The 25100-nt window shown below is 45.7% G+C and overlaps 1 protein-coding gene across 1 annotated transcript in view; it reads right to left on the bottom strand.

Moving 5' to 3' along the window:
• Positions 1-25100, bottom strand: part of LOC109481795 — a 49304-nt gene that overhangs the window by 8100 nt on the left and 16104 nt on the right. Inside the window, 26 exon segments of the mRNA XM_019784387.1 lie at positions 185-278; positions 442-524; positions 935-1129; positions 1345-1438; positions 1547-1629; positions 1880-1909; positions 1912-2067; positions 3209-3538; positions 3773-4051; positions 4351-4450; positions 4755-4954; positions 5381-5514; positions 5967-6147; positions 6635-6821; positions 7073-7302; positions 7614-7786; positions 8069-8240; positions 8570-8721; positions 9022-9202; positions 9649-9791; positions 10230-10419; positions 10838-11010; positions 11220-11326; positions 11695-11786; positions 15838-16004; positions 22458-22635. Coding sequence (XP_019639946.1) covers positions 185-278; positions 442-524; positions 935-1129; positions 1345-1438; positions 1547-1629; positions 1880-1909; positions 1912-2067; positions 3209-3538; positions 3773-4051; positions 4351-4450; positions 4755-4954; positions 5381-5514; positions 5967-6147; positions 6635-6821; positions 7073-7302; positions 7614-7786; positions 8069-8240; positions 8570-8721; positions 9022-9202; positions 9649-9791; positions 10230-10419; positions 10838-11010; positions 11220-11326; positions 11695-11786; positions 15838-16004; positions 22458-22635 — 4104 coding nt within the window.

Below are 25100 nucleotides of genomic sequence, written 5' to 3'. Positions count from 1 at the left end.
GGTTGGGTGGCAATATTTTTTAAAAATAGCAATTGGCAAGCAGTACATGCCTATTTGTTAAAATATATATACATAAAATTATTTCACGCTTTTTTTTCTAAGACGCTTTTAAACTTTTAAAACTAGTTTATATAGTATATACATATAGTATATTCCTGCCAGGAAGATCGTCTGCAGCACTGACCTTCACAAACAGGGCAGCATTCTCCAGCGCGGGTTATGGCGTTCGCGCAGGTGGTGTCGGGACACTCTCTGCGATTGCACACCACATGTCCGTTCTAGCAGATAGGGCACAAAATGAAGAGAAAACTTATACCTTGTAAAAAAAGCAACCAAGGAGATGACGTTTTTCGGTTATTTTTGATTGATCACAAATATCATATTTGTTTCGTGCAATGCACGAGTAACTTTTCGTGCGACAACAATATCGTCCCCGCTTACCGTGCATTGACACGTCAGGCAGTCGTCTTCCGGATCTGCGAACTCCTCTCCGTTCCTGTACTGATGACCGTCCACACTGCAATCTGTTGATAGTAAACATGATACATGCAATGAATTTAACCGGTCGTAAAATGCATCGTGAATTTGTCTTCAGTCTTGAAAATTATGAGTCTTGAGCATAGGCACAAGCGTCTTTGCTATAATGTTTACGATTGATGCACTTGTTGGATTAAAGTCGTATATTACATGTTTGAGGGAGTGTTTTACAAACAAAGAAAGGGACAAAGAAAAGGACAAAAATGTCTTTTACCGTTATGATGAAGCATTATACATATTTCAGTATAGATACTTGCTGGCTGTAATTTTTTGAGAACATTAATCTTCAGCACCAGCCATCATCATCATCATCATAACATATCAAATGTACGAAATTCTTCCCCATGTAAAAACTTTATTTTAAGGACGAAACGAAAGCAGCCTGTCGGTGCCGTACCGTCACACGCCCTGCAGCAGTCTCTGATGACGGGGTAGGGGCAGTTGGCTGCAGGACACGGTCTTCTACGGCAGTTGACGGCGCCGTTCTCACACGTGCACAGCCTGCAGGAGTCCCGGGGGTCATTGAACTGCTGCCCGGCAGAGTAGGTACTTCCCTCGTAGATACAACCTGGGGTCCCGCCTGAGGTCTCTCCTATACAAGACAGGAACTCACTTGAACGGTGACATTTTCTTCGAATCTTGAAAGGATAGGTGATGAATATTGGCAGAATGGAAGAGGATACAAGGAAGAGACTGTTTGGAGCTGCTGCAGACAAGCAACAGACGTTCACTCTAATGTCCAAGTTATGGCTGGCTCTAGACAATTGCATTTACCGTCCTTATTTTCAATATTGGTTACTTAAGTACCTTCGCACTGCGGACAACACTGTCCCGGTTGGGTGACGGCGTTTGGACACTTCAGTGGCGGGCAGGCTGTGGCCATACAGCGTACATGGCCGTTCTGCAAAACAAACCAAAGCACAACGATGTCAAATAATGAGAGCAATGATGGACTACGAAATCAACATAAGCATTGCTTTAAAAACCGTACATTGAAAGCGACTCTCACCATACAACTGCACGTCCGACATGGGTTAGTTGAATGCTGGAACTGGTCTCCATTGTTGTAGTCCTTCCCGTCAAAGTTGCAACCTGTGGAGCAACGTGCCAATATTAACCACAAAGTCTCTTTTGACAAATTGCCTTTAATTTGAAAAGCTATGTAAATGTTCCAAAAACACGCTTGTTGACCACACAATAAGAGAACTGTGATGTTCTAAGTATGTACATCGGTAGTTCTAGCAATATGGAAAAATATTATAGAACATAACACTAAAAGCCCCTGGATGCACGACAGTTGGTTTAAAACACTTAACAAAATATATAACTTGCTCAGCCTCACCGTTGCATGTCTGACAACACTCGTCCCTCCGGGGTTGGGGCAGGTGGCAGGAGGACACTGTTTGGGCTGACAGGACACCTCCCTGCCCAGGCACACACAGTTCATACAGGCCTGGCTGGGGTGGCGGAACCGCTCCTGGTCACGGTACACCCTGTTCTCAACCAGGCAGCCTGACTCCGAGCTCTGGCCTGAAGGAGAGATACACACGTCGGTGAAGGTTGAAAATACAGACAGAACATTGCATAATTATGGGTTCACCACACCACGAAGTGGTGGTGAACCCATATTGCTTTTTCTGATGTTTCTTCTCCTCCTTCTCCTCCTTCTCCTTCTTCTCCTGCCATTTTTTAAATGGATTCAGCTTCTTCATTTTAGGGCCTAAGGTCCTGAAATTTGGTATGGAGGTACAGTGGGCAAATACCCCTAGGCGTTTTTTAAATTTTTGTGATACAGGCTTTTAGAATGGTTTTATTTGAGTTTTTTGGCTGTGTTATAGCAAATGTATTACTGAGTTAGTGTGCAGTGTTACCACATTTGGGCATGAGTCATCACAATGGAATGCAGGGCATCAACCAATAGGCATGCAGCTTTCCTCTATTCTCCTTGCTGATTGGCTGTTGGAATTTAACAGGCTTAACTTAATTAATACCTGCTCAGATCCATTCCATACTGACAGTATGTCTGTATTCAAGTGTTTTGGTAGGTATTTCAAGCTTTCCTGCTCCAGCATTGGAATGCGGGGCATGAACACTTCTTTTTTTCTTGAAAATCAACAGTTTGCATTATGCAATTAAAAATCCTAACCAATAATGTAGGGAATAGCTATCCAACTGTTGTAGTCTTAGTTGTATGTTACTTCATACTATAGTTATATCAATGTAAAGCATTGTTTTCCCTTGTGTTTCTCATTCTTTCCCTGCCATGTCGTAAAATGTGGTGAAGCCATTGCTGTATTTGCTCCAAAGCAAATGTCGGCCTTTCTAGTTCAAAACAAATTCTCTGAAGAGTCTGCTATCCGGTATTTTCATCAGTGACATTGACTCAGGAGAATGATTTACTGACGTTAAAAATAATCAAAATCAGTCGCTTATAAAAGACAGTGGATGCTATCTGAAACGTCTGACTCTTCAGAGGATTTATCCAGTTGCTTGATTTATTTTGTATTACATAATAGATAATATTTTTGAAGACTCTAAAGTATCTACAACATGGAAATTGTTGGAACACTATTATGTCAACGTCTTAACGATCACAAAATACATGTGCAATGTGCAGATATAAAAGTTTTGATTTCGACTGAACAAGTTGTGAGATAACATTGGTACTCACGTTGACTGGACACGAACAGCTGCAGGCTGCCTGACACTCTGGACTTCCCGACCTGCACAGCGCACGTGTACTTCCCTGTATCCTCCGGACGGACGTCCTTGATCGACAGGGACGCCTGGTCTATGAGCGAGACGCGCCCGGCGAAGTCCCCGTACCCTCTGGGCCCGTACACGCTGTGTAAGACTGCGTCAGACTTGCGGTTGTTTCCCTTGGACCAGGTGATGGCGTCCGCTTTGTGTGACGCAGGGGAATACGTGCACGTCAGCGTCACCGTGTCTCCGGGATTGACGTACTGGGCCGTACCAACGTTCACGTCGAATGGAGACCCACCTGTGGTAACAGATGTAACAGTGGCTGAGCTGGGAATGTAATTGTGCGGGTAGCACGGCAGGAGACGGATAGAACTAATCTACAAGCAAATATTCTGTGACAAGATCTGAGGATAGCTTAGGCCGGGTCGAAAACCGTCACAATTTTGTCCCCGAAGATCGAGGCATTTGTCGCCAATAAAACTAGTTTTCCTCTCGCCGCGCGTAACGTTAAATCAAAGCATAAGGGTTATACCTTGGCTGTGTTTGCAGCTAGATCCTTGTTGAACCCTCCCATTGCAGCACGTACTGGACCGTGGGTCATACGGAGAGTTCCCGCAGCACATCATGGGCACGCCTCTCCTCTGCACGAAGGTGGTGCTGCCGCAGGTCCGGCAGATGGAGTCGCGAGTCGGCCCCTCGTGGATGCCGTCCCGGCAGCAGATGTGGGTGGACGGGTTGTAGCTCTGCGGATAGCCGTTCACATCGCACAAACCCACGATGGCCGATTGGTCCAGGGAGGCGAAGTCGGGACCTGCAGAACACGCCAGTAGTTAATAATGATAAACAACCACAACTGTTCTTAGCTGAACATTGTCACAATCTACAATTGCCAGTCTTATTATCATCAATCGATGTACATGCATGTCGTCTGTGTAGTGTCTGACCCATTGCTGCTTGTCATTTGCTTCACTCCTCCGTCGTTAGCCACTTTTAGAGTTTTCTTCTTCACCGCGACATTAATCCTCTAAGTAACCGACGTTCACATGGGGACATTTTTCTATGAACAGATTTAAGGCCAAATGAGAAATGACGACAGAACAAGATCCTTACCGAAGACGTTGGGACATGTCCGCCCTCCCGTAACCACACCGTCACAGCATACTTGAGTTTCAGGGTTGAATCTCACCGCACCGCAGCATCTGGCAGCAACCTAGTCAAGATATGAACGTCGTGCAAGGTAAAACGGTTACCCAGAGATCTGCCTATATAGCTATCTTTTACGATGAATGCTTACTTACATTTGTATCGAGGTCTCCATCACCTCGTTTGAGTGGCCTATGGGTGCTTGATAGCAATGCGGTCGGTAATGAAGGAAAGCACCTGTACGAAAACTTCAGTAGGACATTACGAGTCACCGTTAATGTAAACAATAAGAGTTCTCGACACGGCTTTGTCCTGAATGCCAGGTTCGAGTTACATAATGAGCGTACAGATATATTTTCGCGCTCGCGTACCACGTTGGGTGATTCCACGAAGAACTCGGTTCCACAGACGCGGCAGTTGAGGGTGTCCACGGTGCCGTCGTACAGCTGGTTACCGCAGCAGATCTTCCGGCTGGGGTCGAAGGGCTGGCTGCGGCCGTCCACCTGGCAGTACCCCACCTCCGCCTTCAGACCGATGGACGGACCGATGGCGGCAGTGCTCTGACCAGTAGCTGGGACGAAGACAATAAAGACACGTCGATAAATGTTAAACATTCAGCAATGAGATACATAAGAAAATCGTTAGTCAAGCAATTTAATAGGTTTTGAAAACCTGTCCAGTTGCTTGAGTAACGATTTCCTTCTTGTAAAGACGACAAAGACTACGCCAACATGGAAACTAATAAGGCAGGTACAGGCTGATGGAGGAAAAATGCTAAGTACGGAAAATAGTAGTAGGGATATTCCTAATTGAACACGTAACATGAAGCTTCAGTTATCTTTCTTACCTGTCTCTGTGCATATTATAAAAGGCTAAGTTTGTTGGCGACAAGTTCCAACAATTGTAATCTGAATGAAAAAAAAAACAGCAACTCAAAACAGTTCAAGTGTCAATTTGACTCCGTCACGTTACAAAGTCCGCGGACTATTCCTCTTACCCGCTTGTGGACAGCGTAGCCCCTGGTAGACCACTCCATCACAGCAGCTTTCCGAGTCGGGGTTGAAGGGCTCTCCTGCGCAGCAGCGGTCGGCTGTTACCCCCATGGGCTGCACGAAGATCGTGTTGCCACATCTGGGGCATGTCAAAAGAAGCTTTAAAGTATCATTTCATAAGAGCTACACTGTCTTAAGCACCTGAAATTAAGCTTTCTTAGGCTCATCATAACCAAGCAAGCTAAGAGTACTTGGTGTATCCGATAATACAACGTACTACAGATTTTGTATAAAAAATTTACAGCAGTACATGGATCAGTAACTCTGGGAAAATACTAAAATCATACATAAACTAGCATGAAAGTTAATCTGAGTTGGTAAAATACATGAAGAAAATTTAACGTGTCCACAGCACTTGGGTCATAAAGCTGATGAAGACTGAGCGATTCAGTTGAAAATTTCTGGTGAGTTATTTTCGTTTTTTGAGTTGGAGAACAGTTTAATTTTTCTTCATCAATCATACATATAGCCTAGACACACCACTTTATACACAGGCCCATAGTACAAGTGGTCATCGGCGCTTTTCCGTACCTCATACATATCGAGCTGCTGGTTGGGCCTCTCATGATCTGGTCTCCGCAGCAGATGTGCGTGTTGGGATCGTATCGGAGATCGCCCACCCCGCGGACACGGCACCCTTCCGTCTGCGCCTTGTTCCCCTGCTGGGTGGTGGGGATATTGGGCCCGGGGATGATGTCGGTCGTGCCGGTTGCTGAAGAGGAACGAAATAAGGACGGTAAATACGCATAAACGAATCTAGAGTGCATGCAGCATATAAAAGTTGTTGTACAACAATTGTACACGGTATAAAGTATGACATATATTGCTAATTAGCAATAGATGTCATACTTTATAAAATACCGTACAAAGACTGCATAGTATGGCCATATGGGATGAAAATGTGCTTTTACAAGTCAATGGTCGAATTTCAAGTGTTGGGGCATTTTTTTAAAATATGGTCCTATATATGTGTGTAATGCATGGGTTGTTACTTGTCAATATTGGCTACTTGAACCCTAGAAATCCTGGGGCGGAATGTGATACACTTGTATATAATGAATTACTTAGGATACATATGTCGTTCCTTTACCAACGAAAGAAATGGCAAAATATCCCCATGAAAACTTGACCTTGCCGATATAATTCGCGTTGTTAACTGATCACAACAGACTACACAATATTGAACGGCACGTCCATACCTTCCTCCAGGCCGCTGCTGTAGCACTGCTGCCCGGGCACCACCTGGCCCACACAGCAGACGTGCGTGGTGGGGTTGAAGGGGACCTGCCCGCAGCACCGCTTGGCCGGGTCGATTCCTACCGGCTCCACAAACGGTGTGGTACCGCACTTCCGGCAGTTCACTGTGTCCATCGTGCCCTCGAATATCTGGAAATAGCAACCACAAACATTACACGTCTAAGCATAAACATCAACATCTCAATCAATGGAACGTGGAAATATTTGTTGTTTGCATCAACAACGTAATCTTCTATCTTGTCCACAATTTTATTGTATACGAAAAACTGGATTTTGTTTGGGGACATAATCATGTTTCTTGTTATTGGGTGGTAGATTGACAGATGAAATATTGTTAGCGAATAAACACTGTACCAGTATCTTTCCATGAAGTGATTTACCTGATTCTCACAGCAGATTTGCCGGGTCGGATCGTAGCGTATGTTCACAGCGTTCCCTCCGCCGAGCTGGATCCGACACATCCCCACGTCAGCCTTGGTCCCTCCGAACTGCCCGAAGATCGACTGACCGGGCTGGACTGGCTGGGCTGGCCGGAAAAAGCCGGGGCCGCTGGGGAGGAAGGGCGGCTGGGCTACCCCGGGGTCGATGGAGGTCGGGTCCTGTCCGGACACTGTGATATGATGTTGAAATAAAATCACTTTCAAGCCAAACGCTGTCAAATACGTACATGTCCTATATCATCATACCTAACTCGCGATGCAATCATAAGGCCGTATTTAACTCGTGATTAACAGATATAGAAGGTTTGGAATAAGTTTGCAGGGTTCAACACATTGATCAACAACCGATTTGCAGTTAAACCATTAGGTTCTTCATCGTATCATACAAGTGGACGCAAATTAACTTTTTACATGTTAAACTATTGATTATCGCCAAGTTATATCAACAGTATCATCACACGCATTTAAAGGAAATACTCACCAAATCCAAACTGGCTCCCACCGCCGGAGAGACCGCCGAAACACTCCGTTCCGAAGGGAAGCAGCTGGCCTTGGCAGCAGACCTGTTCGTTAGGGCGGTACTGCTGGATACCACAGCAGCGACTGGCCGGGTCTGTTCCCCTCGGCTCCACGAACGGTTCGCCGCCACACGTTCTGGGGAGGAAAGACCGAGTTTTTAATGGCATAGAGATACAACAATTCGGGCCTGGTGGCATCGTTCTAGCAAGTCACTCCACTCCAATATACAACATGTTTCTCCAACAGCAAGTGGTTAAGAAACACCAACGCTTGGTTGTAACTCAATCAAAATAGTGAGTGGCAATGGGTGCAAAAGAATCGATGGATATCTGTATACATAAAAGAACATGTCATGTAAATGTGGCTTAGCTGATGTACAAGTAATACCGGATACCGGTGACGTTTCACCCCACATACCTGCAGTCTGTCTGTTCTTCGGGTCCGTCGAAGATGCGGTTCTCGCAGCAGATCTGTCTCCTGGGGTCGTACGCCACGTTGATGTTCGCTACCTTACACATGCCGACCTTCGCCTTGGTGCCTCCCAGCTGGTTCACGTCAGCGAATCCGGTCACGGACACGGACCCGGTGGCTGAAACCCATCCAGAACACTTAGTACCTCTCAGCAACTTACTTCTATGCTATGGGAAATTTTTCCTTCCAAGTACTTAGAACGTTTGGTAGTTTTAACAACGCTTCGAGATCCGTTGAGCTCTGTCCTTGGTGCTGAACTTCAATCCGCGGGCTTACATATACAGTACCTCTGTTTTAGGAGCAATTTGGACGCAAGTTTGAACTTAGGTGCAATGAGGAACCGTTTTTTGTATTAGACATCGCCTATCATGAGGCCTGTCCTTGGTGCTGAACTACATCCAACGGCTTCATCATATATAAGATATGAAGTATCCAATGACAACATACCTTCCCGTAAGCCTGCGAAGCAGTCCTGTCCGAAGACGACCTGCCCGCCGTCGCAGCACGTGTGCGTGCTGGGGTTGAACGGGTTCGCGCCGCAGCATCTCTTGTGGGGGTCGATCCCGATGGGCTCCACGAACGGAATACCTGCGCACGTTCTGCGGGGAACAGCGGGTCGGGATCGTCATGAAACATCGACATTTCCTCGCCACCTTAGCTTGTACCTCTTCCATTCTATATGCCATATAATCATTATAACATTCCAGACGGGGAAATATGCAAACGTCTGACAATAACACTTGCTCATAGCCACGCATGCATTCAGCAGCATTTATGTTGCCTCAATTTCTAAAGAACGCGCTCATCTTTCCTGAAAAACTATAACGTTCTTGGGGAAGGTAACAGAGCTTCCTCGCTTATTTTATTTTTCCTCGTTACCTATATTTCACCTAGCCTACCTGCACTGGTGGGTCCTGCGGTTGGCGTTATCGAAGAGTTGGTTCTCGCAGCACAGTTGTCTGTTCTCGTCGTAAGCCACGTTGATGTTGCCGACCTTACACATCCCCACCTCCGCCTTGGTACCGCCCAGACTCACGCTGCCACCCGGCGGCTGGAGGACTCCCACGTTCGGCTGACCAACTGGTGTTCAGTTCAATACACGGACTCAGCGTTACTGATGTTTATCGGGTTATCGTGAAGTATTGTATTGCTGTACACAAGAAAACTGTTACTCAAGCAAATGAGTAACTGTTTTCTTGCTTTCGCATTACATAGATGTATAACTTTCACAGATGCATTGTAATGTTGATGTTTCCATCACAATATTGTATGATATATGGTTGGAATAGATAAAGATGCACAGTGATCAATGTGTCTAATTACATAGATTTTCAGTCATATAATTATATAGGTGATTTTTAACGGCCTTTGACTTAATATTTTAAGTGTGCATAGTTATAGCCCAAATACTCTTTAGTTCAATGAATCTTTGCGAATCAACAGACTATTCATGGGTACAATAAATTCGTGTCTTCGATCCTGTATTTTTCCTGCCCATCTGTCGTAATGAACAACCGAGCCCTCACCAGCCTGGTAGCAGTCCTGCCCGGGGACTACCCGGTCCTCGTCGCAGCAGGTGTGCGTGTTGGGGTTGAAGGGCGCGGCTCCGCAGCACCGCTGGGCAGGGTCTGCGTCGATGATCTCCACGAACGGAATCCCGCCGCACGTCCTAGGAAAAACATGGACGTGTCAGTAAAGATCTCTCCTGGCTGGACACTACAACAGAATGCAATTTTTTTCGGTCTTCTCGGTCTTCCAAGCTTGGCAGAAACAGCAATGGTCGCACAGCTGTTGGCCTTTCGTTGTCATGCTGTATCAAATCAACCAGGCGAGTCGTACTTGATCTGGGATGTATTCTGTTATGGTTGGCGATGTTTACCACGTACAAAACAGTTCTGGGCACTCCAGTGGTACCACCTGTGCTAACAAGTTGACTTGTTTGGATTTCACGTTGACATACAGGACCGCGACCGACCAGCAACTGATCGGCGTCAAAAATTATTGGTCATTGATGAGATCACTGGAAAATCATCATAAGACCGTTGAGTGATCTGTCAAATTTATACGACAGTTTCCACTCTGTGACCCAGACCCCCACTTAACCTACCTGCAGTTGTGCGTGCGTCTGGTGGCCCCGTCGAACAGTTGGTTCTCGCAGCACAGTTGCCTGTTCTCGTCGAACGCCACGTTAATGTTGTTGACCTTGCACATCCCCACTTGAGCCTTGGTACCGCCCAGACGGTTGGCAAGAGGCTGGTTCTGGAAGCTCGCGGTGTCCAGACGGCCAACTGCAGCAGCTGGGCAAACAGAACAGGTCGGAATTAGTTGGATTGCTGCCAATAAGCGTTACTGCGCTAGGGGGCGCTAGCGGTATGTCTACAACATGGTGCTATTGGACCTGACAGCAACCACTTACGATGGCACTTTGAAAATAGGTACAGCGCTTTCTTGGAAAAGTTACTGTGTAAACTTTATCAGTTGACAAATTCTGCCACTAACTTGGGCTCACATTTGGTTCCCTATGAGTTTTATATCTTTATATCTTTTATAGCTTTTACAATATAACCGTTTGCAAAGGTTCTGTGTGAGTGAGGAGGGGCATATTATGTACACACCTGTCCTGCTATGACTCCATAGCTGGACAGGTTATACCATCAGTATTTACTTGTTGTACCTCCCGATCCTGTACCCTTTGCCGTCGCCCACCCGACTTACCAAAGCCCGGACAGGTTTTCCCAGGGTACACCCTGTTGTCGCAGCACACCTTCGTCAGAGGGTTGAAGACCTCGGACCCGCAGCACGCGCTGGATTCTGGGTTGAACGGGGTGTTCCCGCAGCAACGCCGCGCCGTGCCGCTCTTCGGCTCCACGAACGACACGTCACGACATCTGGGCAACAGACGTCAGAACAGTTAGTCATATCTTCTACATCTGGCTACCAGAGGTCACCATACAATACAAACGTACGTACGCTGCACAAGATATGGATGGACCAAGCGTTTCATGATGAACTCAAGTTTGTATCAAGCTGCAGCTGGTTTCAAGTATGAAGTTCCACACAAGAAGAAGCATGTTCTGTACTAAATCTAGCATCTCACCTTCTACAATAAATATCGTCTTCGGCGCCATCAAACAGCTGTTCTCCGCAGCACGTCTCTCTTTTGGGGTCGTAGTTCTGTAGACCGATGCCGCGGACATTGCAGACCTGTTCCGGAAGGAATGACAAGAGGATGCTTCAAGGTTTATTGTGATCACAAGATGGGGTTATTCACAGAAAATCCAATCTACGAAACAATACAGGCAATAACGAAGGCTGAGGAGATCAAATCTAACGTAAGGCGTTCCCCTCTTTTCCGATGATTACTTCCAGTGTCTTGTAGGTTTTTAAACCTTGACCAAAGCCATCAACAGTTTGTTGCATCTAAAAGTCATGTTCATATTCAGACGTGCTCTCAACAGTACACAGAGACAAAACAGCCGTAACGAGATATACGCCTGTTGGAGAACCCTTCCGTTCAGTCGACAGGACTAGACTCAACAACGTTGTGATTTGTCAGAGGTGGTGACACCGACCTGTTGCTGGGAGCTCTCCCCGGTCAGGCTGGGCAGCAGGGCGGTGTCTATGCTGGGATCGGACGACTGTGGACCCGGGTCGGGCAGAGAGCCTGAGGAGGGAAGAACATGGTACTCGTCACTCGCACACACGTGCGAAAACATAAACACCACTAGTTGTTCCTCAACTCTAAGGACACAAAACTATTCGCCCATTGTAAGTTTTCTACTAGAATAGAAATTCCAACAAACGGCCATCTTTTCAGGGTATCTAGATTCAACTGAGATTGCAATCGGTGACCTGATCTACGACATCGAATTCACAACGAACGGAACACTCAGTACCCGTCAGGTACCGTGTCCCTGGAACAGTTTTACAAGCGGCTCAGTGGCCAGACACAACACAACGTGTAGTACATATGTTTTATTGGGAGAGGTACCTTCGCACAATTATATGGAAATGTGCATATAACGTCTATTTTCTCTTCAACAGAGATGGCCAAGGGTTGATATGATATTCATCATTATCACCATCCACTGTTGCGGGCCACTATGTAATTTCTTTCCATACTCCTAACTACTTGGTGTTGCAGACGCAAACATTGCCTAGGCGTATGTCCAGTAACTGTCGTGTTTCGCCCAGTCGTTTTGAGTCGTTCTCTCTCAGTGATTTCCGTTCATGTTACATGGTTCCCAACTCGTTGAAAATCACTTAGCTACACACAGGAATCACCATGTAAAAGTCACAGAACACCCGGAATGCAACCAAATATGATTAGGTCGCAGTTTCCTGATCTCGAACAAAGGTTTGCTTGTCAAAAACCTTTTAGTTGAGGGTACTTCCCTTCACCCGCGTGGGCGTTCGTAGGACAACTGCTGAGGCGAACAAGGCTCCTGCGGGCCGCAACTGTTTAAAACAATCGCGTCTGATCTTGACATTGGCGGAGGTCGTGATGCGATACGTGGTGAAGAGACCAACGGTTACTTCAATAAGCCTGACACGTTTACCTTGGAGCGTAAACAGTACACGGGCAGAGGGGGCACCACAAAAACCAGGCCGATAGAAGGCGGCTGTTGTTGAAACAGAAGGCACATGGAAGCCAAAACTTCACAGGAAACACGTCTTAAAAAGGGCACGTTAAGAAAAATACACAATTCACCATGTTTTATCAACTGTTTGCACAAATGATTAAATGTGTGTGGAAAGCAATAAACAGACTGTAGGCTGAGGACGCCATCCAGCACAGAGCGGTTCACTCATATAAATGACTTTGGTGGAGGAAAGTTTGTTTATGAAACTTTGACCTTTTCGGTACTACGTAAGCCTTAAAGGCCTCTAGAACGTGGTGTACACGTCTTGGGTGACTATCGTGTCAAGGGCAAGGGCAGAAACCTTATACAACACGATACGAATACATCTGTACTTGAGTGGGCTACTGAGAAATGGGTGCACTTAAACGATGTGACGTTTCAGTAGTGTTTTCGACAAACACGACGTCATACGGTTTATAATGATTTCCCGTGCTTTTACGTGGGAAAAAAGAGCCAACAACGTATGTGAAACGTTACCACAAATGAAACGACCTTCTGGTGTACGTAGACCTTCCCTCAGCACCGAAACGATGACTTCCAGCTGGACTTACATTACGAGATGCGCGTAGGAGGACAAAAATATCTTGATGAAAGCGATTCTACGAATTCCATGAAATCCTGGCCATTTAATCAAAATACATAAATCTTGTTTTAACCGAGTTGACGTGAATGAAAAAATACCGTGCGCACGAAAACGTCACCATTACATGAAGCACATTCATTCATTCTTTCCTAGAACTATCTTAGAGTGGAACTCGCTGTCACCAAGTACAGTAGGGGCATTATCATTAGAATGCTTTGAACAATGTTTGGAAATAGATGTTCAAGGGTTAGGTGTAACACGTCGTTCGGTGTAATGCAGCCAGCTGCCGCCGCACCGCGTGCCTGCCAAGCTGGTGTGTTACGAAGAAGGACGGTTATACCGGCTATACAGATACAGATACAAAACATCAGAAATAAACAACAAGAAAATGCAAGGACGGACATCAGGAAAAAGAACGCACATATCCTTTTTGGGGGCAGGGCGATGTCATTAAATACGTAAAGGTTAAGATGACAAGTCACAGGCAGTCACAAATGGCATGTCTCAACATCTACAAGTTCAGACACGACATGTAAGATAAAAACGGACAGCTTGTATAATTTGGCAACCTAATCAACAGTATAAAATCCCAGCAAGCAAAACATCTCACAACACTCGAAACTTGGCAAAAAATCGCCAATGATCTCATCTCACTGACTTCTGAAACGGTCAACAGCTTGAAATCGTAATTACAATATCCCTGATTGCGGACGGGGCTGTTCTGTGTCAACCTAAGTTGTCCACCCTTCCCTGACCTCCAGCGAAACCCCCGAACGTTGCAGTCGCGAACACCCGAGAACCAATCAAGTTCCCGTGCATCAATCATGCTCTAAGTGATGAAAGACACCATCAAATCCTCACGTAAAACAACCGACTGGAAGTCGTCCAAGACATGCCACTGAAAGTTGAGAAGGGTCCTCCTTTTAAGTCAAGTTCCAGTTGCCTGTACTCACAACAACAGCTATACTGCCAACACGGGCTGTCTGTTTAGACACCCGCGCCAAAAAGACAGGCAAAACAGTCAATGAACACTGCAACAGTCTCATTGACCTTCACAACAGGCGATACGCAAGACGACATCTTGGCCAGTTGAAAACAACTTTATTTGTGAGCCTGTAAAAGCACCAAAGCCATCATTGACCTGGTATTTGTAAGGAAACACTTCCCTGGTTTTGAAATACAATAGTGAAACTAACGATGAATGGCGTGCTCTGTGAAAGATTTAATATCAGCTAAAACTGAATTTTCGAGTGGTTCCATATGTTCGATAGTGCAAGCCAGATAGTTGTCAAAGAGTGTGCCAACCAGTTCGACTTTTCTGACACCACCCCGGCAGATGACTTGGTACCATGTTTTCGTGGCCTCTAGCTGCCAAGTGTCACAGGACTCTGTTCTTGCTCACTCGTCAAGCAGGCCATGTGATGAATTGTCAGTCAGTTCACAAACTGTCTACACTTGACAAGAAAGACAAAAAGCACCTTTACGACAAGTAAACTGACTATCCGTCTAGCCACAACACTGACAAGTCCCGATCGACCGTTTTACCGAGCAAACTGTCTGATGAGCCGATCCATGGCAGTTGGTAAAACCTATGACATACCGATGTTAAGGGGTAACATTATCTGGTATCTGCAAGTGTGTTAACGGATGTTGACCTTGCGACATTGGAATGTATGAAACAAACAACACGAATGCCGAGCTCGGCTCGCAGATACTGACTATGGTTGCCAGTGGTCCCATGAGTCTGCTGACCATGGTCATCATCTATGAGAGTCTCAACGTACACCACAAGCTTTGCAGGTTTTCGCACATACAGACGGAGCTAGTATGATGGCATGCATGATAACATGGTGATAACCGAGGCATTTCCGAGATTTTCCTGTCTACATGATTGAACGGATAAGGTTAATATGCTAATCAGGGGGCTCGACATTTCATACCAAGGGTAATCCCTACGCTAACCTCTGACCTATCCAATACCTCGGCTCAGTCCTAGCCTTGTAGTGTATTAGGCCGACAAAGGACAACATTTTCATCAGGAAATCAAACACATCAGCACAAAGGACAATGTTTTTACAACGCTTTACTGTTACAAGAACTTGTGTACAGGAATGTGTTTAGACGACAATAAGCTCTTTGGCTCCAGAAGTATTAGCCTTTGTGTATACCTTGTCCAACGTAAGATACTCTCAGGACATACGGGAATGGTGTCTCCGAATGTTCCTAGTTACATGGTCTACTTGTTACACCTGTTGGGGAATGTTGGCCGAATTTCTCAATGTTCCAATTTTGTATAAGCATTAAATATGCTGAAGCAAAAAGTTGTCGTGGAAACATCAGAAACATTATGTAAGAGGAGTGGAAGTTGATGATGATGATGAATATTAAAATATAAAATCACTCGCTGCCCGAGGGGTGAATTGCTGATTCAGTACAGTACAAGATTGCAATGGGAAACGAGAATACAAGATGGAAGATTGCAGTCTTACCGTCGCACGACTTTCCTTCGCTGACCTTGCCCCTGCAGCAGACCTGGGTGTCGGGGTTCATGGGGGTTTCTCCGCAGCATCTCTTCGGCGTCTCCAACAGCGTGTCCACGAAGAAGTGCGCTCCGCACGTCTTACACACGTTAATGGCCACGTTCCCGGGGTAGAACCTGCAACACGGAAGGGAAAGGAACCAGTTAGAATGTATTGCAATAGAACGACCATATAGAGTAAGCAAGACACTATGCATTGGCAACGATAGTCCATCATCGCCTTGCAGATTGGACAGACGTTGCAATTTACAGCAATTTTGTCGAATTCTTAAGCAGCTATCCATAACATCAATCTAATTAATCATAGAAATGGCGCTATTGTCGAATGTAACGTTATATTTTGCCCCTAAGACACTTTCCTGACCTAAAATATCGTGAGAATGTTGAATAAATCCCGTGAGTAGGCGTGAACAGGCGCACGTAGCAAGGTGAGCAGATTTACCGCAGTAGACAGGCCACCGCGTCACAGGGTCGGCCTAGTAAATACATCCGCTGGCAGGGATCTAACAGTAACGGCAATAACCTCACATGAGCCGGCAACAAGCTCGCCTGAGGCAACGCCAGAATGGCAGCAACGGAAAGAAGCCCTAGCAAGACAGCCATAGCGGTTCCTTGCGATATGTTTGAATATGTCGGGTATGCGTGGTAAAAACGTACGGGCCAATGTGGTTTGATTTTAGTTCTCAGTAAGAACTTGTTCTTGGCGTCCACCATAGAGGTAAGGAACAAGGCAGCCATTATATCTGTGTTTCTTCTAAAAGCAAATCCAACTGTTTTTTGCTAAATTGATACCAGCCATTGGCAATACTTCGCAAGTGGTGGGGAGGGGGCTCAAATACACCAACATGGATGGCAAGGTCTTGAACTGTTGTAACATAATGTTTGGATGGTGTTACGGTCGGCCAAGTGATTCATTGTACAACTAGAGCAGTTGATACTGTTTGGTTTACGACCAAAGGAAATCTGAACGTTCAACAATGACTTAGGATTTGGCAGCTGTCGAACTTAAATCCTTCTCATTGGTTCTCGTCCCAACTTCAGCAGAGTATTTAGTGTCACTTGTGATTAAGGTCGTCAACTCTGTCCTCACACTTGACCCCTAGGAGACGACCTTGACCTTTGTGGTTAAAGCTGTCCAGGTTTAGGCCTTGTGCTGTACCAGACATCTGTTCTTAATAAGAGTTTTATCTAACCCGAGATAAAGTCTACACTTCCCTTGCACAAATTCTTACATACTGACAGGCTTAAAAACCCCACCTACAATTTTATGTATAGACCAGCAAGGGTTTCACTACTGATTTTAGTACGTCTTCACATATATATGTTGGTGCAATAAAGTTCTTCTTCTTCTGTTTTCTTTAAGTACAGTAGTTGTGATTTAAACAGCTCAGATACAGTTATTTTGTGAAATCATTTTCTGCTAATTATATCAGACTTACGCTGCCCATGTCACCGCCCTCTCCCCAACTACATGCACCACCCTCCTTTCGTGCTCTTTGAGCACTCACATTATAATACATGGACATTCCTGCCATTGAGACAGATGTGTATGTATTTACATCCACCGTACCTGAACATGTTTTGTACAAGCACCTGTATCTGTTGTGCGATGTTATGTCTACAGCATACGCCAACACTTTGTCATTAACGCGCGATTAACTCTCCATGTTCTAATTCAAGGACGAAAGGCTTGTTCCCATTCTTTAGGCCCTCTCGGGCGACTGATTCACAATCTTCAGTGGTAGTTAAGACCTTTTTTGATCCCGTTCTTGTCAGAAGGCCTCAGAAGACCACCACCGCAACGGTTTCCGGTCCGGTTGACCTTCGGCCATAATGTGAGGCTTTGGGACCATTTTGAATAGAGTCTAGACATCGTTTAGCACCGTCAGCGGTAAACCAATCTGTTTAGAAAGCACGGTGGCCTGCAGCGAGGACAATGTTTGCAAAATAGTACATTTCATCATCTAGGGCCTGCCGCCAAAAAGACGCCTCCCGGGCATACAAATTCCTTTTGTTTCTCGCTTCATCATGAGGTCGTCAGACGGATCGGTATCACTTCTGTGATGTAACCTTAGCCTCTACCAGGCTTCAGAGACGGCGGGAAAGAGTAGAAAAATCTAGTTTCCGGTTCTGACATGGACATAGACCATGCGGTTTCCTGTCCAAAGCGCTCAAACATGACAATAGAACACGGTTTCTTCTCAAGACCGTGCAAATTCCGCAGAAGACTGAATTCCACCAGTGCCTGCATATTTTCACATTTAGATTTTCCGCAGAAAATCAAACAAGGCCAGGAAAAAATGCTATGTCTTTGTCAGCACTACATGAGCCTTGAGCCTTGGGGGAGATTTCAGATAATGTTACAAATTGTTCCTGTTACGAGGGGTGTTCAAAAAGTTCTCGGCCTCACCTAGAAAATAAAGGTCAAACTCCTATTCTTTGGTATAGCTGTATACTATGACGTCTTACATCACTGCACACAAAAATTCAAATTTTTGTATTCATTAATGAGCACGTGACGCCCCGTGAAAATGGGGTGGGTGAGGGCAAATCACAAAATGGCCACAAAAGAAGCGTGTGCTGTGATCAAGTGTATCGATAAAAAAGAAAGTCTGCTAAGGACATCCATGAAGACATGGTCAAGACACTTGGTGATGACTCTCCTTCTTATTTAAATATAAAGAACGGGGTTACTAGCTACAATCGCGGCAAGGAGAGCACAAAAGATGAACATAGGTCAGGATGCCACAAATCAGCACCACGGACAATCCAGTTGAGGCCATCCATCACATGATAGTGAATGACAGATGTGAGACTGTCCAACATGTAGCAGGTTCTTTGGCCTGTGTTATGACTCAGTTCACAATATTTTGTCGAACATCCTGGGGATGAACAAACTGTCTGCATGGTGGGTGCCTCGAATGTTTTTTGAACATCAGAACTTAAACAGGCTTGACATTTCAAGGAACGAATTCAGTCCAATTCATGCAGTTTCCTCAAAACATTTGTCATTCAAGATGAGCTTTCACCCCGAATCAAAACAACAGAGCAAACAATGGATGAAGAATTTTTCCCGCCCCCCAAAGAAGTTTTAGCGAGTTTCGTCCGTTGACAGGGTTTTTGCCTCTGTTTTCTGGGACAGTAAGGAAGTAATCATGATTGACTACATGCGAAGGGCTTAAAGCATCAATGGGGAGTACTATAAAACAGAATTACGACATTTGAGGGCAACGATCAAAGAGAAAAGGAGAGGAAAGCTCCGAGCTGGCGTGATGAAAATGCACCTGTCCACACAACACAGGGGTCAACGACAGCAGCAAACGAATTTGGGTTTGCAGTCTAACCCCACCCTTCCAATTCACCTGACCTAGCACCCTCGGACTTCTACCTGTTTCCTAAACTCAAGTTCCACTTACGTGGTCAACGTTTTGATGGTAATGATGACGTCATCTATGCGGTATAGGCCTATCTGGGGGGTCCAGATGCAACCTTCTTCCACAAGGGTAAAATAAAGCTGGAACATCACTGGACCAAGTGCATTGCAGTTAGAGAGGACTATATTATAAAATAGTTCAAGAAAAATTTTACTGCCCTGACGTTTTCTAGGTGAGGCCGAGAACTTTTTGAACACCCCTCGTATCTACCCATTAATAACATAACTCTCTACGCTAGATCCTATTGTTTCTTATCTTTCTTACGTGCGAACTAGAAATGTTTTGAAGGCTAACTGCGTGTGTGCCTTATCTATAAGGAAATGATGCAAGAGGGCGTAATGAATATTAAATCCTGGCATGTGTTCCAAAGATCTAGAACGAGTGTTAGCAAGATTGTGGTTTCTACACTCGCATGTGCCAGGTGAGTTTAATAAGTCCTGATATTTGCAAGTCAACTGAACGCGATCCGATGAACACTAACAACAGGAAAGCTATGCTGAAAGTAAAAGGCACCTGCGTGCTCGCGTTCATTATCGTGTGTTCTCCTGATTTTAGGAGAGAAGGCTGATGACGTTACAAGGACGCGACGTGTCAGAGCAAGGCAGCTTGCTCCTTCATATTGCAATATTGGAACATTCCAGGCACGAATCACCCTGTTGGCGAAACTTGAGCTAACTTTCGCCTAGTCAGGATTTCCCAGGGTTTTTTTCACCGATACTGTTTATGTCACGAGTAAAGCTTCGCTCACATACATGGTGCCCTACTAGCCTGTACTAGTAAGCCTGTACCATGCTTCAGAGGAGGATGAAAAGAGTAGAAATTGGCTAAATAGACAGATAACATGCCAGGGGTGTCGGTCCGCAGAAGGAGTACAGTTTGCCGCACCAGGGCATTTCTTTTATAGCGAACCCTGTCTATTTGGCCAATTTCTACTCTTTCCAGCCGCTTCCGAAGCCTGATAGAGGTTATAACAGTGTCTTTGTCTGCGACGATACCGCCGTACGCCGTAGGTTTGAGAAAACCAGATGACCTCGTACAACCTGTCTTCCCGAGTATGCGATAGGCTTAGCTGACAATGAAGGAACAGTTCAGGTACACTAACAACGTTTACACAGGGAAGGGAGCGTGTACCGTTCACTTCACAGGTGGCTTGACACATTTCACGCCAGAATCGGGTAGCGCAGAACAAACGGATCATGACGAAACGTCTAGGAGGACCTGCAAAGGGGGGGGGGGTGATTACGAATAACGCAAAATTTTAGCCGCCGATTACGAATTACGTCAAAGTCTCTGAGCTGATTACGACTTTACGCTTTGCGACGACTTATGTAATATTACGAGTTAATTGATTTTGGGGGTGGTTGCTTTTATATATAGCTACGGATTACGAAGATTTAAAAAAGGCTCGATTACGCATTACGAAAAAGGGCATGCAGGCCCCCGTCTAGCAGCCCTGTCTGGAGCGGTGTACGTCATGTCTGGTCGCCGACAGGAAACCAGCGGTGTCCGTGTTCTCAAACATTTTTCTCTCAACCGGAAACCGCGGATTACGGAAATTTCCGACGCCCCGAGTCGTTAGTTGTGTACATACAGATAAAATTCTTCAACGTCACGTCAAATAAATCATCCAGGTACCGCAGAGCAGAAATCACGCGACGTTTCCTTTTTCTACACGCCACTTGTCTCTAGCCACGCAATGTGATCCTCGTCTTGCCCTGATGTTTAAGTGTGTTTTACGTCTATTTATACCTGAGCGGTATCAACCAGGGGTGTTCTTTACATTTGTTACGGGGAAGTATAATTACTTCTCCATGTGTTTACTACTATATGCAACGTCCCGTAAGCGGACACAATAGCCGACAAATAAAGTCGTCTGACCTTCGTTGGTTCCCTAGAATGTGAAAAATGTCTGCAAAAACATTTCAATTTTTGTCTCCACAACGTTTTTAGTGCTTTTTTCCCGAGAACAAGAATGTATTTCTTAATAGGGGGTCTACCGGCGCTCGTTTGTAGCTGCCAAGTATTGATCAGACATGTGACACACCCTATAATTACAGGTGATCCCGGTTGACTTCTGTGTCCGGTCCGGACGCTGCGGCCACCATGACACCTGCAACGCCTCACCCAGGTAGACGGAGCGGAAACCGACTAACATTCCACGTGCCTTTCAGTAAATCTGTACATGACATGCGGTTTGGGATTGACCTAACTACAGGCCCAGATAGAAACTTCGAGAAGAGCCTTATAAATCGCCCAATAAATACGGCGACAAAAAACAGCCTGCCGGTAAACGTTTTGATAGATTTAGCCCTGTTACCAGATACTAATCATACAGCCTATACTAATTGTGAAGAAGCTGACCTGTTTTGCGGTATGCATGTGTAATAACTGTGATTTTAGCTACAAACAGGCGCGTTATGTCCTGAATTGAATTGTGTATACTGTAGTTATCACATTTTAACAGTCAAACTTTTCATCGTCATTCTTCTTCTATACGTTATAGTGTATTGTGTCGGTCATGATAGCAGTAGATTTGTCACATACCATCACCTTTCTCACTCGCCATTATCCCATTTGTTGTTTCTATGTACTCATGCCCTTCGCTTCTAAAAATAACCCGGGGAAAGGAATTTCCTGGGTTGACTTATCGGCACCAATCGAGCCTGGTGTCCCGTACCAACAGGTGTTTTCCAAGGAAAGAGTAGACAGGTAAACTATGTGCCTGAGTCTGCATTGTGGTAGAATAACCAGTGCCCAGTCGCCAAAGCTTCGGCATTTCCCACGGCTTGGTTTAATGGTGCATTATACTTATGAAAAACAATGAAGAGCAGCTAGAATTGTACATGCGCCAAGCATTGACGGATATTTCTGTGGTTTAAAGAGGAAAATGGTGTGGGGCCGTTCATCAAAATGGAAGAAATCTTTTTTCAACTCGTACGCGTCCGGTGTTTGAATTTTACTAATTACATTGAGCTACAGGGGCATGGGTCGCCGTCATTAATTAGGACCTGTTTAGGGGACAACTTGGTGACCCTGTCCTGAAGAACACCGGGGCTGTTTCGTGTCGTTTATAGAACGGTATCCGCTGGGAAGTGTGTGTGGCACAATGGGTGGTGAGAGAAGGGCGGCGCCTGACCTGTTTCCACAGCAGATCTGAGTGGCTGACTGCCGCCCGCCCGTGTTGACGCTACAGCCGCCCGTCCCTGCCTCCTCGCCCTCCGGCTTGAAGGCCGGCTCCTTGGCGGGCTCGGAACCCTGCCGGTCCGCGCTGTACGCGCCCGGGTCCTCACCCTGCTTCGTCTGCTCGGCCAGGTCTGCGGGAGGAAAATGGATGCCAATTAATCCATCCATCCATCAATCAATCAATCAATAGATAAATTAGTTAACATACAACCAACCACTGGTGACCAACTAAACCAAGCCTTAGATTTCGATATATGATAATTACAGGATCGTAATGCACGGTGGATCGTGTGTTGTATTAGTTTGGATGATCAGTCGCCATTTTGGATGCATCCGTCCCACCAACATGGCGTCCCTATGGTATAATAAGTAATGACATTGTCGATGTACTCTGTGTGCTGTTTACCTAGATTAATAGTAGAAGTTTATTGCAAATTGTGCAATGTGAATACGACAACGAAGAAACAACGTCAAAATGAAATACAAGAGGTAGCTGAAGAACGCCTTGATCAAATGAATGAGTGAATGAATGAATGTATGAATGAATGAATGAATGAATGAAGCTTCATTAATGTATAGCGCGCAATAAGCCGTGTACCTTCATTATAGCCTTTGTGTCACCGTTGTTTTAGTCTTTTACAGTCAAACTCTTGAGATGATATATAGCACAAGACCCGGGCGAGGTGAACAGCACTGATTTAGGCTATTATAACATCCGTAATTGCTGCGTATATGCCAGTAAGGCAGTCTTATCTCCACTATAAAAGAATGTAAATAAGCTGGGCACGATAGGAAAATAAATCATGTTCCCCAGATGGCTGAAGCGTGTACTTATTATAGATAGCCTAGTCGTGCCAATAAATGGGGGCCCCCAAGCCCTTTTCCGTAGAGCGTAATCGGCCGTTTTAATTCTACGTAGAGCGTAGACGGACCCTCTAATTCAACGTAGAGCGTAATTGGCGCATTTGGCGTAGAGCGTAATTCGCTGTTTTAATTCTACGTAATGCGTTGTAGCTATCGGGAATTAACCGTAAAGCGTAATCGATTAATTGTGCGTAGAGCGTAATACAAGCCGCAAACGGGAACTCGAGGCCTCGCAAGTGCTGGGTTGTCGTGGCGCTCGAGGTCTTTCTTGCTCTACCCCCCTCTATACAATCGAACAATCCACTAGACTTGTTCCCAGAGCCATACACAAGAACAAGGCAACACATGGAAATGATCCCACAGTGCGCTGGGTACGAGATTGACCTTACCATCGGTGACGTACAGGAGGACCATTGGCCAAACGCCACAGATACGCCACTTGTAAGGCCCAATAGGAGCCCTCAAGACGTTTCTTAGCGGGAACATCATTGCTGATCAATGGCCAGGGTAATGGAGGACACTCCCGAAAAGAGCAATGTCATCCCCGTCATTGTGCGGGTGATGGGTAACGCGGGACCGTCAGCAATCGGCAGCTGAGTCGTTTTGACAAATTACGCTGTATTGTTTGCGGCCTTTTCTACCTTCGGACGACAACCCCACAAGGCTCAAAGGTCCACTTTTTGGTCCACTTTTTATCTAAAGGTCCAAGACTTTTCTTTAAAAGACGGACTGATTCGTGTCACCAGCAAGGCTGGAATCCGTCGTAGGAAAACGGCTCACTTTGTCATTGAAAAAGTTATCTCTGATTTTTTCTTTGAAACCCTCTGAAAACGCAGGAAATGCCATTTCAGAAGGTTCATTTTTCAAAATTTCCCGGGGGAGCATGCCCCCGGACCCCCTAGGAAACGCGCGCCTTCGGCGCTCGCCTCGCACCTACGGCGCTCGTTGGTCCCCCCATTCAAAATCCTGGCTACGGCCATGTTACCTCCATTCACGGATCGCCCTCCGATCTTCGGGCGATCGACTCGCGGTCAAGTTGGTACCTGCGGTAATACTGAATACCCCGTTTTGTATTCTATACTTTCAATGTATAAGGAAGTGACCGCCGGTTACTACTTTTAATTCAAGTTATGTCACCTCTACATGTAATAAATCAAAAGGTTTTCACGAAAACATGCAGTTGCTAGGTGATTGAGTTCTGCATAGTGCGTTCGGAATCTTTCGAATTTAGCGTAGAGCGTAGAGAGGCATCCGGAATTCAGCGTAATACGTAGCCGGCTCTCAAAATTTAGCGTAGAGCGTTGTCGGGACCCCCCCTTGGGGGCCCCCATAAATGTTTGGGATGGATGTAAGATTGTGACCTCTGATTTCCACGGTTCAAACACAGCTTCTTGTGTCCGCGCCAAACGAGATGTTCAATCAAGCCCAGATTAGCGAGAAACGCTGGAAAACACCGGCGACGTACAAGGCCATACATTCTTCCCTGCCACTGATACGGGGGACCGACAATGACACTTGACCCAGATACTGACAGAGTGGAAAGAGGAACGCCAAGTTGTTAGAAGATAGTATAAATACAGCATCAGCGGGGCACAATGGACGATTGTACGACACGCGGGTGAGCAGATCGGTGTGTTTGTGAATGGACGGGGACAGAGAGACAACGGTATGTTTGTTCAGCTTCAGGACTGAAGAGGGCAGGGAGGGCATCTGAAGCGGCCCAGCTGGCCCA

Source organism: Branchiostoma belcheri, unplaced genomic scaffold (genome assembly GCF_001625305.1).
Source record: "Branchiostoma belcheri isolate BF01 breed outbred unplaced genomic scaffold, Haploidv18h27 scaffold11, whole genome shotgun sequence".
NCBI lineage: Eukaryota > Metazoa > Chordata > Leptocardii > Amphioxiformes > Branchiostomatidae > Branchiostoma > Branchiostoma belcheri.
The sequence above is the reverse complement of the archived record's forward strand: the minus strand, read 5'-3'. Positions and strand labels throughout refer to the sequence as shown.